The sequence below is a fragment of the Hylobates moloch genome, unplaced genomic scaffold (genome assembly GCF_009828535.3).
Source record: "Hylobates moloch isolate HMO894 unplaced genomic scaffold, HMol_V3 SCAFFOLD_6, whole genome shotgun sequence".
NCBI lineage: Eukaryota > Metazoa > Chordata > Mammalia > Primates > Hylobatidae > Hylobates > Hylobates moloch.
Genome location: NW_026652281.1, coordinates 102,420,810 through 102,440,922, shown reverse-complemented (window position 1 = coordinate 102,440,922; position 20,113 = coordinate 102,420,810). Strand labels below are relative to the sequence as shown.

The 20,113-nt window shown below is 50.9% G+C and overlaps 1 protein-coding gene across 2 annotated transcripts; it reads right to left on the bottom strand.

Annotated features, from left to right (window-relative positions):
• Nucleotides 1-668: 668 nt before the first annotated feature.
• Nucleotides 669-10,540, bottom strand: CA7 (carbonic anhydrase 7). 2 transcript variants are annotated; one of them, XM_032157568.2, is made up of 7 exons: nt 10,387-10,540; nt 7,690-7,887; nt 4,253-4,371; nt 3,354-3,449; nt 3,186-3,248; nt 1,950-2,105; nt 669-1,441 (listed from the first exon to the last, which is right to left on the bottom strand). In XM_032157568.2, exons 1-7 carry the CDS (start codon nt 10,424-10,426, stop codon nt 1,319-1,321), a joined length of 795 nt encoding a protein of 264 aa, XP_032013459.1. In that variant the 5' UTR covers nt 10,427-10,540; the 3' UTR covers nt 669-1,318. The 2 variants fall into 2 exon arrangements, with proteins under 2 accessions (XP_032013459.1, XP_032013460.1); XM_032157569.2 differs by lacking the exon at nt 10,387-10,540 and adding an exon at nt 9,681-9,919 and having other exon boundaries at nt 677-1,441.
• Between the last annotated feature and the right edge of the window lie 9,573 nt (nt 10,541-20,113).

The window sequence follows — 20,113 nt, the reverse complement described above, 5'->3', positions numbered from 1 at the left end:
AGCCTGGGGAGGGGGTCCCAGGTTTCCCCCAGGGCTCTATCCCCTTTGAGCCTTTTGAGCCCCACAACCACACAGGGCTCCCTCTCACCTCTGAGCCTGCACACTTGCCCTTCCCTTGGCCTCAAATATGCTGTTCCCTTCTATCTGATTTGGAATACTGGCTGGAATTTCATTTCTTCCTTTCTTTCTGTTTGAGAGGGCCTCGCTCTGTCGCCCAGCCTGGGGTACCGTGGTGCGACCTCAGCTCACTGCAACCTGCAACCTCTGCCTCCTGGGTTCAAGCGATTCTCCTCCCCCAGCCTCCTGAGCAGCTGGGATTACAGGTGCACACCACTATCGCCCAGCTAATTTTCGTATTTTTAGTAGAGACGGGGTTTCAGCATGTTGGCCAGGCTGGTCTCGAACTCCTGAGCTCAAGTGATCCACCTGCTTTGGCCTCCCAAAGTGCTGGGACTGTAGGCGTGAGCCACCACGCCTGACCAGAATTTCATTTCTGCTGAGTGAGATGGTCTCCCCCCTCCTCTGCTCCCATAGCCCCTTCCCTGCCCTTTGTGTAACCCTCACCTGCTCACCACTCATATCCCTCCCAACACGTAGTGCTTAACTCACCACCATTGCTCCCCAAAGCCTAGGACGGTACTAGAGACAGCACAAGCACTCAATTGGTATTTGTTGCATGGATACATGAATTTATTAATTCGACAGGGATGGATTGTCATGTAGGTGGCTTTGGTGACTGGGTGGGGACAAGGGGAGATACTGTATAAGCTATAGCCAGGGCCTGCCCGTGGCAGCAGGTGGCTGGAGGGAGAAGGCCACGTCACCTCCAGCATGCTGAGTGCTGATTTTAATGGCCTGGCAGTGAGGTGCGTGCATGGCAGAGCCTGCAGAAGAGGTAATGCCGAGAGGGCAGCTCTGCCCACCTCTAATTATTGCTTGAGTCTCTCTGGTATTGTCAGCTGCCCGCCCCAGGGAGCTCAGTCTCCTCCATCACAGTGTGTGCTCGGGGTGGGGCTGCTGCCACTGCCAGTGGGGAAGACCAGAGGAGGTTCCCAGGGGTCTTTGGGTCTTGGAAAGCAGAGGCAGCCCCAGGCTTGGACCCTGCTTAGCTCCTGTCCTTCCTGTCCCCAGGGCAGCTGATGGGTGCCCCAGACTCAAGGGTCCCATCCAGAAGCCTCCAGGGCGACCAAGGAGCAAACTGGCTGAAGGAGGGTCCCCAGCACCCCCCAGGGAGGGAGCCTCAGATGGTTTGGTGTCTGCTGACATGGAAGCCCTTGGGAAGATGGTGCCCTAGTGGCCGGCTAGGCAGGTGGGCAGCTCAGGCCCGGAAGGAGGCCTTCACCACGCGGCCCTTCAGTGGCTGTGGTGGCCGGAAGTTGTTCACCATGTGGATCCTCTCATCGTCCTCCGAGGTAAAAAGCAGGCTCCGGAACTTCCCCATCTTGAGGAAGCAGAAGGGATGCTCAGGGCAGATTGGGGGTGCTGTGGTCCTCTATGACCCCAGATGCATCATCTGGCATACCTGCCCAGCCAGCTCTACCACTCCCTCCTCCTTCCCTTAGGGTCTGTCCCTACTCTTCCCCACTCATTCTTCTCTGTGGGACCCTCATTTATTTACTCACTAAAGGGCCTGGGCTCTGCTTTACCTAGTTCTAGTTCCAAGCCCATCTAGCTAAGACTTATCAGCAAATGTAGCATTCAGATTCCAACACAGTAGCGGGGGTGTGGGTCCCAGGATCCAGGTATCCCCCCTCCCAGCCAGTGTCTAGGTTCTGGTGATTAACAATCAAGCTAACTCCCAACCAAGAATCTATACATTTACTAGTAAAAAATGGGGAGGAACCTTGAAGGTGGGATCACAGGCTGTGGGGTGCTAGTTGGAGAGTCACATTGCCTGGGGTGAGCCCTGAGTGCCATGTCCCTCCATCTGGTCCTCTGAGAGGACTCACCTGCCTTTCAGAGATGCAGATGGGCTCCCGGAGCACAATCCAGGTGACACTCTCACTGAGCGGGGGAGTCGTCAGAGAGCCCGGGTAGGTCCAGTAGTGCCGGCTGGCAGGCAGGAGGCACTTGGGGTTGAAGCAGCTGAACTGGGCTTTGGTGCCCTGGAGCAAGGTGGGGGAACCCAGGAATCAGCACAGACCTCCCACTGGGACCAAACCAGCAACTTCTCCACCCATTTCTTTCTTTTCTTTCTTTCTTTCTTGCTTGCTTGCTTGCTTGCTTTCTCTTTCTTCCTTCCTTCCTTTCCCTTCCTTCCTTCCTTTCTTTCCCTTCCTTCCTTTCTTTCCCTTCCTTCCTTCTTTTCTCTTCCTTCCTTCCTTCCTTCCTTCCTTCCTTCCTTCCTTCCTTCCTTTCTCTCTCCTTCCTTCCTTCCTTCCTTTCTTTCTCTCTCCTTCCTTCCTTTCTTCCTTCCTTCCTCTCTCTCTTTCTTTTTCTTTTTTTTTTGAGGCGGAGTCTCACTCTGTCACCCAGGCTGGAGTGCAGTGGCACAATCTCGGCTCACTGCAACCTCTGCCTCTTTGGTTCAAGCAATTCTCGTCTCTCAGCCTCCCAAGTAGCTGAGACTGTAGGCATGCACCACCATACCCGGCTAATTTTTGTATGTTTAGTAAAGACAGGGTTTCACCATGTTAGCCAGGCTGATCTTGAACTCCTGACCTCAACTGATCCGACTGCCTTGGCCTCCCAAAGTGCTGGGATTACAGGCATGAGCCACCATGCCCAGCATTCTCCACCCATTTCTATCAGCAGGATCTAGGCCTCCCTATGCCCATTGATGCAAATTGTGGGCAAATGTCTGTGATCCCAGATGCCATCTTCCAGCCTGAGCCAGGCCCTCTCCATCCGTTTGCTTGTATGTAAAAGCTGTGGCTCCTGGAGGTATTTGGCCATGATCTTCCCTCCCTTGCCTTCAGCTGCCCTCAATGACATTGCCTATTAGACTGCCATTAATGTGACAAGCATCTTATCAATTCTATACCTAGCCAGGCTTCATACTGGGCACCCAAGGGGGCTGATGACGCCGATGAGGAATCACGTGCAGGGCCCTGCTGATGCTGACCCTCCTCCTTGGTCTCAGCAAGGGTTTATTCCCAGAATGAAGGAGTGGACGGGCCCAACTTGTGAGCCAGCCTCTTCCTCTCTCCCCATCGGGCTGCTCGGGTCAGGGGCATGGACTTTACCTTGAACCGGACCATGTAGAGCGCATCTGTCAGACGATTCATGCTGGGGTGCTCATCTCCTGTCTGTCAGGGAGAGGGCAGTGTGAGCCCAGCAACCACTGTGTTCCAGACCTAGGGGCAGTGCCAGGCCTCCCATGCCCCTCCTGGCCCCAGCAAACCACCACTCACCTCCAAGAAAACACCAACCACAGCCAGGCCATCAGGGGCTGAGGCCGCCTCCCCAAAAGTGCTGTACTTCTTGGCATTCCAGTGAACCAGATGCAGCTATGGGGCAACAACAGGCCAATGCTTCGTGCCTCCCAGGGGCAATGGGAACTCTGAGCCAGGCTCCCCTCACTCCCACCAGACTCCTGGCCTCTTTGCAGGAAGGGGAAGCTGTCAAGCCTCCAAGGATTAGGATGCTGGGGGGTCCAGGGGAGCCCCAGAGGGTCACAGGTAGCATCTACCCAACTGTGGGCCCGATTCTTTTCTGAGCTCCAGGGGACCCAAAGAGGAATCTGGCCCAGGCCCTGCCTTGCAGGGAATGAGCTGTGAAATCGATCATGAACATCCAGCGTGACACCTTCTTGAGGAGGTGGTGCCTACAGCTGAGTCCAGAGAATAAGCAGGCAGTTATCAGAGGGAAGCCTTGGGGAAAGGCATTCCAGGCAGAGAGAACAGCACAGGCAAAGCTTGGTGGTATGAAGGAGCCAGGTGTGGACAGGGGATTCATCACATGCAGCTCAGTGTATGAAGAGGTGAGGGGAAAGATGAGGCCAGGCAAGATCAGTTCATGCACAGCCTTGAATACTAGGCTCAACCCTTGAAGGGCTGTCAGCAAGGCTGCAGTGGGACTGGGTAGCCCTTCAGAAAACTCCAGGACATACAGACCAGGAAGGACAGCAGTGGGCAGGGTCAGATGGAAGACCCTGTGCTGGGGGTGGGTAGAAAGTATCTCTCCCAAAGGCCCTGGGTGCTCCTCTTCCCCCTCTCCAAGGCCCCACCCCAGGCATCCTCAAGCCCCTGACTACCCAGGCCTGCGTTCTTTCACATGTAGCAGAGGGATTCAAGTGGAGGAGGGCCCGTACCTCGCTGGGGAAGGACTTGCCGTCCACCGTGTGCTCAGAACCCACATCGTGCTTCTTGCCCCAGTGGAAGTGAAACTGCTTGAGGCGGTAGGGCCCTTCCAGGGGGCCCCCAGTCACCACTGTGGGTAGAAGTGGGGCGAGTGGCAATGAGTAGGAGAGGACCGACAGCCCAGTGCCAGGACCAGGGCAGCAGCCCAGGAAAGGGACTTTTTTTTTTTGAGTCAAGGTCTTGCTCTGTCAACCAGGCTGGAGTGCCATGGTACAAACATGGCTTATTATAGCCTCAACCTCCTGGCCTCAAGCCATCCTCCTGCCTTGGCCTCCTGAGTAGCTGGGACTATAGGCATGTGGCACCACACCCAGCTACTTTGTTTATTTTTTGTAGAGATCGGGTCTCTATGTTGGCCAGGCTGGTCTTGAACTAGTGGGCTCAAGCAATCCTCCTGCCTTGGCCTCTCAAAATGCTGGGATTACAGGCACGAGCCACTGTGCCAGCTGAGATACATTTTTCCCTTTTTTTTTTTTTTTTTTTTTTTTTTTGAGATGGAGTCTCACTCTGTCACTGAGGCTGAGGCTGGAGTACAGTGGTGGCACAATCTCGGCTCACTGCAACCTCTACCTCCCAGGTTCAAGCATTTCTCCTGCCTCAGCCTCCCAAGTAGCTGGGATTACAGGCACCTGCCACCACATCCAGCTAATTTTTTGTATTTTTAGTAGAAAAGGAGTTTCACCATGTTGGCCAGGCTGGCCTCAAACTCCCGACCTTAGGTGATCTGCCCACCTTGGCCTTCCAAAATGTGGGATACATTTTTCATTTGGAAAATTCACTGGGCTGACTGGGCTTGGGTTGGTCCCCACTGCCCCCTAGACCCCTGTCCCTTGAGCTGGGCCAGGGCAGAAATCCTGACAGCCGGCAGGTGGCAGAGGGGTCTGGGACTGAGAGAGGACAGCTCTCTAGCTGTCCTCCCCACTCCTGCCCGATTTCCCACAGAGGGTGGGACCCTGCCTCCCAGGACCCCCATTACCACTAACAATTAGGCCTCCCATGTCTGAAACCTTGATCCAGGGCTAGGTTGAAAAGACTATTTTGTTTAGTCTGCATAGTAGCCCATGAGGGACAGAACTTATTATTATCCATATTCTATAAAGGGAGAAGCTGAGGCACAGTGACGACAAGGCATTTGCTCAAGGTCACACAGCAAGCCACTGAACTAGGGTATGAACTAGTATCTCTTATGTCCAAAGTCCAAGCCACTAATCACCAGGGAACACTGCCTCCCTAGAACCTTGAAACTTCTTTAAACTTTGTGCTTTTCCAGAAGAGGAGCGTAGCTCCTGGGGATCTCTACCTTCCTGGACAGGCCCAGATGCCTCCAGTGCCATCTCCCCCAGAAATGGCCTCTTCTGAGGGCCCCACTTGTGCTGGTTTTGTGACTTTCTTGCCTTGATACCCGGTGAGCTGGGGCCATGCATAAGGCCTCCTGGGACTGATAGAATTTCCAGCTGAAAGGGATCTGGAGGTGGAGGGAGCCCCAGCTAGGCTTGAATGTGAGCTCCTGGATCAGATAACACCCCAGGCTCAGAGTTCCACTAGTCCCTTCAATGATGGGTGACCAGGGTAGGGCTTTGGCCCTGTGGCCTCCTCAAGCAGGAGGACAGGACAGTCCAGAAGTCCCTCTTTCTTGCCTGGTCTTATCAAAGAGGCAAGACCTGGGCACTGGCTAGGAGTCTGGGAGTAGTAGCTGCGGGCGGGGCCCCAATCAGGCTGCCCCATCCCTGGAAGCAGGAGCAGCTGAGCCTGCAGGCTGAGCAATTGGATAGGTCTGCAGACACCACCCTCCAAGCATGCCTCACCTGGGACCCCATTGTGTGGACTCCTGGAGAGGGAGCTTCCTCCCTAACATCCCTTGACCTTGGACCCCTTAGCCTCCTCCACCAGTTCACACACAGAATGTGCTGCCATTCATGGGGCACTCAATGTGTGTTTGGCACTCTGCTGGTATCAACCCATCTGACCTCCTGAGTGACCCACAGTGGGTGAGTGGCACCGTCTCATTCCTCTTTTCACTGGCTTTCTGTGCCCTCAGGCCTGGGCATTCTGGGTGGGGGAGGAAGCCCCAGCCAGGCCTGAAGGCAACAACCCAGATCAGTGATCCAAAGGCATGTCCCCCTGTGTCTTCTCCCACCCCAGTGGCCATCATTGAGCTACTGATTTCTTAGTTGAGCCCCCAGTGCCCTCTGAAGGCTATTAGAAGGGACAGTCATATGAAAACTGTTCCTTGCCAAACTATCATCTAGGGTCAGCTAGAGCCCCATGCCCCCTCCCCAAAGCTCTGAGTAAGAGGCTTTTCTTAGAATTCAGTACCAGGAAATAAATGCTTTGTGTCTCTCCTGAGGATCTGCTAGACTCCCTTTCTTTCGCAGCAAGAACTATAACCAATCCTCTTTCTGTTCTTTCCTAGCCTACCAGGGAACTCAGAACTAAGTAAGATCATGCTTCTCGTGAAAGGTCTGGCTTCCTTCATCCTCTTTGCCTTTTAATTTTCCATTTGAAACTTAAGTTCCTTTGAGGGCTTTTATTGTATTTGTGGGGAGGGGAGAAGGAGGAGGAAGGAATCAGCTATTAATACTTCCTTACACAAGAAACTCTAGCAGGTTTCTTCCTCACCCCATTCCACCACTCTACCCAGTCATAAGGCCCCGTCATAAGGACGAAAATCCCTTGATTGAACAGCACTCCTGAGGCCTTTGCCTGGGAATTTATCATGAAAGACCCTGGACTCTAATCCCAGGGCAAAGAGGCCTTGGAAGGAGCTGCCACGAATTCCCACTGGCGTCTTACTGGCCCAAGATGGTTGGACTGTAGGTAAACTGGAGTCGTAGGTAAACTGGAGAGACAGAGAGACCTTCAGGCTGGACCAGGCTGCTTCTGGCCCTCCCCAGCTCATCAAGCCTCTATTTGCCCATCTGAGAGATGGGTTATTGAGAAGAATAAATGAGCGGCTTGTGACTTTAGCAAGGGGTTTGGCGCACATAAATTTTAGCTCCCTTCTCTCTCCCTGCTAGGCTTGGCCAGATCACACAGGGAGGAGGGCTTGGCAGGTCAGTGATGGGGCAGAGAGTGAAAACAGACCTGATGTGTAGCACCACAAGGAAGGGAAGGAAGGGAAGGAAAGAAATCAGCATTTCCTGAGCATCTGCTGTATGCCAGCTCTATCGACCTTACTTGGTTTTTTCATTTTTCCCCTCTATGACCTAAGAGGGTAGGTCTTATTGCTCCCACTTTATGCATAAGGAGACTGAAGATCAGCCCAAGGCTTCACAGCTGGTGAGAGGAGGAACCTTTCTTCCCCACCATAGCATGCTTCCTAAGACTGCCCAACACAAGGTTAGGACCCTAAGGGGCCAGGTGCCAGGCTTTGGCAGGGGCCACGTACCGGTTCGGTCATCGCTGTCATTGAAGTCTACCTGGACAGAGTGGCCATTGTTGGTGATGCTGAGGGACATGCAGGCCTCATAGGAAAGCTCCAGTGGTTGCAGGCTGGGAGAGTATACAGCCTGGCTGGAGATGATATTGATGGGTGATTGGCGATCTCCCTGGGCAATGGGATACAGCTTGTGCCAATTCGAGGGGCCTGCAGGTGGGAAGGAGGGCAAGGACTCAGGCCAGTCAGGATCTTTGGGCTTCAGGCTGAGGACACCCATAAGGGAATGGTCTCTTCAGCATCCTTTCAGAGGTGAGCCCCTGCATTGGAGCTGCACGGCTTGGAGTTCCAATCCCAGTTTTGCCGTTTCCCCTTTCAGCCTCCATTTCTTTGTCTGTGAAATGGTCTCACTAAAACTCACCTTCCAGCGCTGACAGGGGGCCCAGAGAGGTACTGTATGGAAGGGAACATAACAGCTACAGGCTCAGGGGTGGCTCAGAGTAGTAAGTCTTCCCAACAGGGAGACCTCCAGACATCTGAAGTCTCTGACCTGACCCCATCAGTATCTCACCTCTTTCTGCGCCTTGGGCAATTTGGTGTTGGTGTTTGTGATAAATAACAAGAAAAACTCACATCAACCTAGCTTTGACTCTGTGACATGTATTTGCCTCTCACAACCACCTTGTGAAATAGAAACCAGCAAGATCCCCATTTCACAGATGAGGGAACTGAGGGCCACTTACACATGTGTGCATGCATATGTACTAATATAAGTACCGCATGTGCATGCGCTGCCCCCAGCTGCCCTCCCCACGTGTGTGCCTGCAAGTCTATAGAGATCTTCCTATGAACACATTAATCTTTCTATGATCTTCCATTGTGCACACAGAGCAGCCAGGCCCAGAACATTCATGTGTACAAACACACACACAGCCCTGCAGACTACATCTGACACACGCATATGCTCACTCACACACAAACCCCTCTGTTGGAGACCCAAGTTTGCATAAAGGACCACAGCAAAACACATGCCCATGCACACACACACACACACACACACACACCTGCATACACACCCACAGGCGCCCACCACCTGCCTCCCAGAGGATCCATCTGCAGCCGAGAGGCTCAGCATCTCCCTGGGGAACATCCTGAGATGCAGCCTATTTTTAGAGCTACTGCCGGCTGGTGCTTCTCCCCCTTTTTGGCTTCTTAAGTTTTCCTGAGAAAACAGCAGCAGGTGCCGACAGAGCCGTGTCCCCAATGGATGACTCAGAATCGTGGCCCGGCCCCTCTGGGTTATTTTTGAAGCCCTGTGAACACTGCCGCATGCCGGCACCTCTGTCCTCTGTCCTTCCCTTCCTCGACTGGACAATCCAGCTCTGCCTGGGTGATGGGGTGGCTGCCTGGGGGGAGCAGGCCCATGGAGCAGGCTACACAGGACACTGGGTGCTCAGAGCTGGTGGGCATGACTAGCAAGAAGGGCTGGAGGAAAGGGACTCTGGCTCTGGGGGAAGCACCCAAAAGGTGGCTCAGAGCAGGTGCTGGGAGAAGATGATCTCTATGTGTCCTGTCCATCTGCCCCATGTCTGCCTGTCTCTCCCTCTCTGCTTGTCTATATCATCTTTTTCTGAATGTCTCTTTCCAGCTCTTGCATACCCAGATCTGGGGGTTCTCTTCCAAAATATACTCCTTTGTTCTTGGGCCCCAGAGGGAGCCAAAGACTCCACAGCACCCTCCCTCTGGTCTACTGCAACTTTCTGGCTTCCCAGACTGTAGTCCCCCACCCAACCTCACAAAGTGACTGCCTCTCCGCAGAGGAGTGGGGCTGGGGGATGTTCCTCCCACCATTACTTTTTCTTCTCCGCACCCCACCTGTCTTGCACTGGTTCCCCAGGGGAATAAGGAACCCCTTACCCCACACCCCCACCCCTGCTTGGTAAGAAATGGCCCCAAAGGGAATTGACTGCCCCAGACCCACACTCCAGCCATCTGGCTCTCACCTTCGCCTCTTCTCCCTTTCTCTGAGTCCTAAGGAAACTGAGGCAGCATGAAGCTCTCTTCCGCGTCAGCCTAGGAGGCTGGTGTGGGCCACGAGCTCCCACGACTCACACCCGGACGTGCGCAAACACCCTGCTCGGTGTAGACACCCAAACACATGCTTGCGCCCCCAAGTGCCCCCTTCCCTCAAGTACCAGCCGAGAAGGCAGCTCGGCCACTTCTGCGGGGAAATTCTCTCCGGGGGACCCTGCGCCCTTGCCACGCGGAGCCCCGATCCCCCGAGGTCCCCGCTCACTTGCCGTGCGCGCTCCCCGCAGACACCCGCGCACAGCGCTCCGCGGCGCCCGCCCCCCCCTGCTGCCCTGGGCCACCCCCACGCGCTGCGCACGCCCGGGGCGAGTGAATGAGAGTCGGGGCCTGGGTCTGAGCGGGCTGGGCAATCAGGGGCTTCGCGGAGGAGGCGGCAGGACACAGCCGCCGGCTCGCTTGCTGGCGGCGGGGCCACCCGGGGCGCAGCGCTGACTTTGCGTCTGGCGCGGGGGACCAAGGCTTGGGCCAAGTTCGGGGGGCGGGATGGGAAGAGGGGTCCCGGCCCAGCCTGGAGGGTGGGAGCTTGCCGGTCTGGGAAACCAGGGGGCAAGAGGGTTGGGGCGAATGCAGTTGGGTCGGGGGTCCGAGCCAGGGGCGGTGGGGGAGGTCTGCGCCTACCGTCGTCCTGGCCGTAGCCCCAGCCGTGGTGGCCGGTCATGCCGCTGCCGTCCCCGCAGCCGTGCACCTGCCCGGTCGGCTCGGTCCGCTCGTTCGGGCTGCGGCTCCGGCCCCGCTCGCTACCGCGGAGCAGCCTCTTAAAGCAGCGGCTGGCGGGAGGAGCAGTTCCCGGGGGACCCGCCCCCCACCCCCCAGCAGGGCCAGAGAGGCCGGCCTGCCCCGCCCTCGCCCGCCGGCGAGCCAGTTGAACCCCGAGCAGAGATTCAGGGCAGGAGGAAGTAACCCTCTCCCCCCAACTCCCACCCCTGCCCTGACTGGGCGACTCTCCCTCTTTTTCCCCCAGCAACCTGTGCGGACTCTGGGACACTAGATGCCCGTGCCGCACATGGCGTCCCTTCCCTAGGCTTGCCCCAGGCCTGCAAATGCCACCACCAGGGACCTGAGCTCTGGGTCCTGAATCCTTCGGGGTTGGAAAGTCCCCTTTAAACTGCAAACTACACTGACCATCAAGTGTCCAGAATTGGAGCTTCCACTATTTGCCAGAGGCTGTTGCAGGTGCTGGGCCAAGCTTTGGGTCCTTCCTACAGTATAACCCTCTCTGTTACCCTACAAGGTTGGGTGCTTCTATTAGCCCTACCTGACAGAGGAGGGGAGTGAGGTCCAGAGAAGTGAAGTGACTTGCCCAAGGTCATCTAGCCAGGGGGTAAGGGGTTCATTAGCTGGGGTTCTTACTCCAGACACTGGGGGTTTTGTGGGATTTTTTGTTTGTTTGTTTGTTTCTTTGCTTGTTTGTTTTTAGACAGAGTCTTGCTCTGTCACCCAGGCTGGTGCTATCTCAGCTCACTGCAACCTCCACCTCCTTGATTCAAGTGATTCTTCTGCTTCAGCCTTCCAAGTAGCTGGGATTACAGGTGTGGGCCACCACACCCAGCTAATTTTTGTATTTTTTGTAGAGATGGGGGTTTCACCATGTTGCCTAGGCTGATCTCGAACTTCTGGCCTCAAGTAATCCACCCGCCTTGGCCTCCCAAAGTGTTGGGATTACAGGAGTGAGCCACCACTCCTGGCCTGACATTGGGGTCTTAACCATTTCTCCTTGGTGCTGGGTACAAGAATGTGCTGTGAGTGTGGGGGTCCGGGAACCCTGGGGTAGATGCAGGGACAGGACTGGCAATCTGAACCCTTGGCCCAGGTGGAACCAGATCCCCCAAGGAGGAGTGAGAAGGAGTGGCATCAACCAATGGGCCTGAAGACAGGCAGACACCAGGTGGCTTCCCCGTGGAGCTAAGTCTGAGGCTCTGACTTCCACCCTGCCTGTTATTTTGTCTGCTGCTTTCTCCTTTCTTCAGGGACTCTGCTTGTCCCTCCACAGCCTGCTGTTTGTCCCTCCTCTCCTGACCTCCCATAACCTTCAGTACACCCCCTGGGAGCTCAGACCCTCCACCCTGCACTCAACCCCAGTGCCTGCCTTGGCCCAGCATTTTCCCACCCACAAGCCCTGGTCCTTGTTGTGCCCTCCACCTGGTGCGTCCTCTGTCTTCCACCCACTGGCTCCAGCCGGCCCAATCTGATTCATCTTAGCATGTGGCCTTGTGCCAGGGATAGGGCTTGTCTCTGGCTAGTCCTCAGCAGGCAGTTTTGGAAAGACAAACAGATGGATGGATGGAAGGACAGACAAATGATCCCACCCAGGGTCCTGTACTCAGCAGGAGTTGAACAGCCACTAGTATAATGTCTGCTGGCCAGCCTCTTTCAGGCCCTGCTCTTGGCTGACCTTGTGCAGGAATCTGCCATCTTGTCTGCCTGGCTCCCCTACATCTCTGTGTCTGTCTCAGTTTCCCTCTCCCAGGTCCTGAACCCCAGATCCTCAGATAGAGCTATGGAGATTAATTGACAACTGGTTGGGTGGGCCAATGTCAGTGACTGCCCAGGCCTGCAAAGATGCCCCTCTCTGATCCAGGAGCAGGAAGGGATCCTTAATATAAATATGACCCTAGGGTGGGGCAGGGGACTTATGACAGAGATAAGTAGCCCCCAAGACCAGATGTGACAGAGAATCCAGCACTGTCAAGGCCCCAGGTCTCCAAGCCAGAAATGGCATCTACAGATCAAGAAGACAAAGGCATGCTTCTGGGTGAGGCCTGGACCTTCTGTCTCCCAGAGAAGCCAGCCACCCTTTACCTGGGAGAGCTGCCAACACCCTTTACCTGGGAGAGAGCTCTGGGGATAGCCCGAACTCCATTGACCCATTTCCTCTTCAGAGGGACTCAGGTCTTTTTCATATTTATTTGTAGTTCTTAAAAGATACAATTGGGCCGGGCACAGTAGCTCATGCCTGTAATCCCAGCACTTTGGGAGGCCAAGGCGGGAGGATTACCTGAGCTCAGAAGTTGAAGACCAACCTGGGTAACATGGTGACACCCCGTCTCCACTAAAATACAAAAAATTAGCCAGGCATGGTGGCAGGTGCCTGTAGTCCCAGCTACTCAGGAGGCTGAGGCATGAGAATTGCTTGAGTCCACGAGGTGGAGGTTGCAGTGAGCCAAGATTGCACCACCGCACTCCAGCTTGGGCTACAGAGTGAGATTCTGTGTCAAAAAAAAAAAAAAAAAAAAATACAATTGGAATTCTTCATATAGTTTTGCATCCAACTTCATCTACATAGTAACCCTGGGGAGATTTTTACCCCATTTTACAGATGAGAAAAGCAAGGCTCAAGAGAGGATGAGTGATGGGCTCGAAGATGAACAGTGAGTGACGGGCTCGAAGATGCACAGTGAGTGACTGAACAAAGATGAAAACCCAGGGCTGCTGGGTCCCTCATTCAATATTGTCCAAAATCACTGGAAAGGGAGGAAGTGGATTTTAAATTTGACTCTCATTTGTGTGTATACGCAAGTCCTCCCTGAAAGGACTTAGGAGAAGCTAGGGAAAGTGTTTACCTACAGGGAGGAGACGGGACGCCGGAAGGTTGTGGAAGGTTGTGGAAGGGTGTGGTATAGCATGGGAAGGACACTCTTTACTGGTACTCCTTTGTATCTCTTGAATGAATTAAAGCATGTATTACCTCTTTAACAACCAAATAAAAGTTGATCCAGTTCTTTCCTTCCTGCAGCCTGTCTTCAGCATTTTCTCTGGGTACTGGGAACTCAGGAAGGTGAGAGGAGCCACTGGAGACTGCCCTTCTAAGGTGAAGCGCCAGTTGCCTCAGCAACCCACTCAGGTCAACTTGGGGGAGCGTGTGCCTCCATTCAGGCGCCTCCAGTCTCAATTACATGCTGTTTTTAAAGCTGAGTTGATCTCTCTGCTTGAGAGTTTTCTCTTTGGTCTCACTGGTGTCAGTGGCTCCTGGTTTTTGCTATTTATATGGGAGGGGAAAATGGGGGATGTGAGGGCTGTGATGGAGGCCTGGGGGAGGAGGGCATGAGCAGCCTGTACAGCCAAGCCTCATTCATCAAAAGACCTTGGCCTCCAACTTTCACTTCCTTTTTTCTTTTTTTTAAAGATTATATAGAGACAGGGGTCTCACTATGTTGCCCAGGCTGGTCTCAAACTCCTGGCCTTAAGGAATCCTCCCACCTCAGTCTCCCAAAGTGCTAGGATTACAGGTGTGAGCCACTATGCCTGGCCTTGTTAGGTACATTTAAAGTCCCAAATATTTCTTTTCTAATTATAGTAGTGACATCTATTGTAGAAAATTTGGAAGTCAGAAAAGCATATAGCAGAAAATTAAAATCACTGGTCATGTCACTACTCAAGGTTCACCACTGTTAACATTTTAGTGACCATCCTGCCAAGGTTTTCTTTTTTAATTTTATTTTTATTTTTTCCATAAGTTATTGGGGTACAGGTGGTATTTGGTTACATGAGTGAGTTATTTATTTTTTTTTTTTTGAGACGGAGTCTTGCTCTTTCACCAGGCTGGAGTGCAGTGGTACGATCTCGGCTCACTGCAACCTCTGATTCCCTGATTCAAGCGATTCTCCTGCCTCAGCCTCCCAAGTAGCTGGTATTACAGTCACATGCCACCACGCCCAGCTCATTTTTGTATTTTTAGTAGAGACAGAGTTTCACCATGTTGACCAGGATGGTCTCGATCTCCTGACCTCGTGATCTGCCCACCTCAGCCTCCCAAAGTGCTGGGATTACAGGCGTGAGCCACCGCGCTGGGCCATGAGTGAGTTCTTCAGTGGTGATTTGTGAGATTTTGGTGCACCCATCACCAAAGCAGTATACACTGCACCATATTTGTAGTCTTTTATCCCTCACCCTCCTTCCACTCTTTCCCCCGGGTCCCCACAGTCCATTGTATCATTCCTATGCCTTTGCGTCCTCATAGCTTAGCTCTCTCATATCAGTAAGAACATACGATGTTTGGTTTTCCGTTCCTGAGTTACTTCACTTAGAATAATAGTCTCCAATCTCATCTAGGTCGCTGCAGATGCTGTTAATTCATTTCTTTTTATGGCTGAGTAGTATTCCATCGTATATATATATATATACCACAGTTTATCAACTCGTTGATTGATGGGCATTTGGGTTGGTTCCACGATTTTGCAATTGTGAATTGTGCTGCCATAAACATGTGTGTGGAAGTATCTTTTTCATATAATGACTTATTTTCCTCTGGGTGGATACCCAGTAGTGGGATTGCTGGATCAAATAGTAGTTCTACTTTTAGTTCTTTAAGGAATCGCCACACTGTTTTCCATAATGGCTGTACTAGTTTACATTGCCACCAGCAGTGTAGAAGTGTTCCCTGATCACCGAATCCATGCCAACATCTACTGTTTTTTGATTTTTTAATTATGGCCATTCTTGCAGGAGTAAGGTGGTATTGCATTGTGGTTTTGATTTGTATTTCCCTGATCATTAGTGATGTTGAGCATTTTTTCATATGTTTGTTGGCCATTTGTATATCTTCTTTTGAGAATTGACTACTCATGTTCTTAGCCCATTTTTTGATGGGACTGTTTGTTTTTTTCTTACTGATTTGTTTGAGTTCCTTATAGATTCTGGATATTAGTCCTTTGTCAAATGTATAGATTGTGAAGATTTTCTCCCACTCTGTGGGTTGTCTGTTTACTCTGCTGACTGTTCCTTTTGCTGTGCAAAAGCTCTCTAGTTTGATTAAGTCCCAACTGTTTATCTTTGTTTCTATTGCATTCACTTTTGGGTTCTTGGTCATGAAACCCTTGCCTAAGCCAACATCTAGAAGGATTTTTCCAACGTTATCTTCTAGAATTTTTGTAGTTTCAGGTCTTAGATTTAAGCCCTTCATCCATCTTAAGTTGATTTTTGTAAAAGGTGAGAGATGAGGATCCAGTTTTAATCTCCCATGTGTGGCTAACCAATTATCACAGCAGCATGTGTTGAAAAGGGTGTCCTTTTCCCACTTTATGTTTTTGTTTGCTTTGTCAAAGATCAGTTGGCTGTAAGTATGTGGTTTTATTTCTGGGCTCTCTATTCTGTTCCATTGGTCTATGTGCCTATTTTTATACCAGTACCACGCTGTTTTGGTGAGTATGGCCTTATAGTAGAGTTTGAAATCAGGTAGTGTGATGCCTCCAGATTTGTTCTTTTTGCTTAGTCTTGTTTTGGCTATGTGGGCTCTTTTTTGGTTCCACATGAATTTTAGAATTGTTTTTCCTAATTCTGTGAAGAATGATGGTGGTATTTTGATGGGGATGGCATTGAACTTGTAGATTGCTTTTGGCAATATAGTCATTTTCTCAATATTGATTCTACCCATCCATGAACATGGGATGTGTTTCCATTTATTTGTGTCATCTATGATTTCTTTCAGCAGTGTTTTGTAGTCTTCCTTGTAGAGGTCTTTCGACTCCTTGGTTAGGTATATTCCTAAGTTTTTTGTTTTGTTTTGTTTTATTTGCAGCTGTTGTAAAAGGGGTTGAGTTCTTGATTTGATTCTCTGCTTGGTCACTGTTGGTGTATAGGAGAGCTACTGGTTTATGTACATTAATCTTGTTTCTGGAAACTTTGCTGGATTCTTTTATCAGTTCTAGGAGCTTTCTGGAGGAGTATTTAGGGTTTTCAAGGTAAACAATCACATTTTCAGCAAACAGTGACAGTTTGACTTCCTCTTTACCAATTTGGATGCCTTTTCTTCCTTTCTCTTGTCTGATTGCTCTGGCTAGGACTTCCAGTACTATGTTGAAGAGGAGTGGTGAGAGTGGACATCCTTGTCTTCTTCCAGTTCTCAGAGGGAATGCTTTCAACTTTTCCCCATTCAGTATTATGTTGGCTGTGGGTTTTTCATAGATGGCTTTTATTACATTGAGGTATGTCCCTTGTATGCTGATTTTGCTGAGAGTTTGAATCATAAAGCGATGATGGATTTTGTCAAATGCTTTTTCTGCATCTATTGAGATGATCATATGATTTTTTTAATTCTTTTTTTTTTTTGAGATGGAGTTTTGCTCTGTCACCCAGGCTGGAGTACAATGGCGCGATCTCAGATCACTGCAACCTCCACCTCCCGGGTTCAAGCGATCCTCCCACCTCAGCCTCCCGAGTAGATGTGATTACAGGTGCACACCACCATGCCTGGCTAATTTTTTGTATTTTTAGTAGGGACAGTGTTTCACCATGTTAGCCAGGCTCGTCTCGATCTCCTAACCTCAGGTGATCTACCCGCCTGGGCATCCCAAAGTGCTGGGATTACAGGCATGAGCCACTGTGTCCGACCTGATTTTTGTTTTTAATTCTGTTTATGTGGTGCATCACATTTATTGACTTGTGTATTTTAAAGCATCCCTGCAACCCTGGTATGAAACCCACTTGACCATGGTGGATTATCTTTTTGATATGTTGTTGGATTCAGTTATCTAGTATTTTGTTAAGGATTTTAGCATCTATGTTCATCAAGGTTATTGGTCTGTAGTTTTCTATTTTGGTTATGTCCTTTCCTGGTTTGGTATTAGGGTGATGCTCTGTCAAGCTATTCTGATACAGGTTGAGTATCACTTACCTAAAATTCTTGGGACCAGAAATGTTTTAGATTTCAGATTTTTTTCGGACTTTGGAATATTTGCATATACATAATATCTTGGGGATGGGACCCAAGTCTAAATACAAAATTCATTTACGTTTCATACTTACCTTAGAGACATAGCCTGAAGGTAATTTGACACACTACATTAAATAATTTTGTGCATGAAACAAAGTTTGTGTATATTGAACCATCAGAAAGCAAAAGTGTCATTATCTCAGGCCCCCCATAGCATCATGTAGGTGCTCAAAAAGTTTCAGATTTTGGAGCATTTTGGATTTCAGATTTTTGGATCAGAGATACTCAACCTGTATGTATTAGTAGTATGTAAACAGTCAAGGCCAGGTGTGGTGGTGTGCCTATAATCTCAGCTACTCAGGAGGCTGAGGTGAGAGGATCCCTTAAGTCCAGGAGTTTGAGACTGTAGTATGCTATAATCACACCTGTGAATAGCCACTGCTCTCCAGCCTGAGTAATATAGAGCGACCCCATCTTAAAAAAAAAAAAAAAAGGAAAACAATTGAGCAATCAGGATCACAGGATGGCTTTTTGACCAGTTTTTTCCCACCCAGTGCCCTATGGTAAATACTTCCTTGCTTTTTTTTTTTTTTTTTTTTTTTTGAGACAGAGTCTCACTCTGTCGCCCAGGCTGGAGTGCAGTGGCACAATCTCGGCTCACTGCAAGCTCCGCCTTGCGGGTTCACGCCATTCTCCTGCCTCAGCCTCTCCGAGTAGCTGGGATTACAGGCGCCTGCCACCACGCCCGGCTAATTTTTTGTATTTTTAGTAGAGACGGGGTTTCACCGTGGTCTCGATCTCCTGACCTCGTGATCCGCCCGCCTCGGCCTCCCAAAGTGCTGGGATTACAAGCGTGAGCCACCACGCCCGGCCAATGTTTCCTTGCTTGATCGGCCTTGAAGAACTTGCCACATAATATTCATTCACACACTGCTGTGATTTTGTTATTTCTAGTTTTCAGTGTTGAAAATATCACTGCAGTGAACATCCTTACTTGTACATCTTAGTATGTTTTTTTTTTTTTTTTTGAGGCCCAGTATGATTTTTTTTTAAGAGATAGGGTTGGCCAGGTGCGGTGGCTCATGCCTGTAATCCCAACACTTTGGGAGGCCAAGGCAGGTGGATCCCAAGGTCAGGAGATGGAGACCATCCTGGCTAACACAGTGAAACCCCGTCTCTACTGAAAATACAAAAAAAATTAGCCAGGCGTGCTGGCGGGCGCCTGTAGTCCCAGCTACTCAGGAGGCTGAGGCAGGAGGATGGCATGAACCGGGAGGCGGAGGTTGCAGTGAGCCAAGATCGTGCCACTGCACTCCAGCCTGGGCAACAGAGCGAAACTCCGTCTCAAAATAAAAGAGATGAGGTCTCACTGTGTTGCTCAGGCTGGTCTGTCTCAAATTCCTGGCCTCGAGCAATGCCTCCACCTCAGTCTCCCAAAGCACTGGGATTACAGGAGTGAACCAATGCGCCTGGCCTCCTTACTTATACATCTTTATATGTGTCTGATGATTTCCTTGGAATAAATTGATAGAGGTAGAATTACCAAATCAAATGATATATACATTACTAGGAACATATTTTAAAATGTACAAAGTATGATGGCAATAGTTTCAGAAATTTATTCTTTAATCAATAAACATTTACTGAAGACTTATTAGATGTCAACTGCTGGGCCAGGCACAGGTGATACAACTGTGAACATTATAGACTCATAGCTGCCTCAAGGAGCTTATGGGGTTGGGGAGAGAGGCAAGAGATCAGCCAATGAGGACCAGGGTGAGAAGGGATAGGATGCGCAAGGACAGGCAGAGAGGGCTAGTGGCCTGGGAGGATGTCCTGGGTTATGACTCCTTCCTGGCTGGTCTCCCACAGACTATAATCTCTGCCAGCACAGAGCTAGCCCCAAACTTCCTGACAGCCCAAAGATCCAGTCTGCCCTCGTTGAGACCAACTGGACTGGATAAAATAACAGATCTGCGCTGGGGTCTGGTCAGATTTGTTGGGGGTATTTATTTCTTATTGTTTGAGACAAGGTCTCACTCTGTCACCCAGACTAGAGTACAGTGCTGCAGTCATAGCTCAGTGCAACCTCCAACTCCTGGGCTCAAGCGATCCTCCCACCAAGTAGCTGGGACTACAGGTATGCCACTATGCCTGGCTAATTATTTTTTTGTTTCTTTTTTTTGAGATGGAGTTTCGCTCTTTCACCCATGCTGGAGTGCAGTGGCACGATCTCGGCTCACTGCAACCTCTGCCTTCCGGTTTCAAGCGATTCTCCTGCCGCAGCCCCCCGAGTAGCTGGGATTACAGGCGCCCACCACCACGCCAAGCAAATTTTTGTATTTTTAATAGAGACAAGGTTTCACCATATTGGCCAGGCTGGTCTTGAACTCCTGACCTCGTGATCTGCTCACCTCGGCCTCCCAAAGTGCTGGGATTATAGGTGTGAACCACTGCACCCGGCCAAATTTTTTATTTTTTGTAGAGACGGGGTCTTGTTATGTTGCCCAGGCTGGTCTCAAACTCCTGGCCTCAAGTGATCCTCCTGCCTTGGCCTCCGAAAGTACTACAGGTGTGGGACTACAGGTGTGATTACAGGTGTGAGCCACCGCACCGGACTGGGGTATTTGCTTCTAACCCCTGCACCACTTCTTAATCTTTGTTACTTCACTCTTCTCTCCAAACATCTGCCCTCTG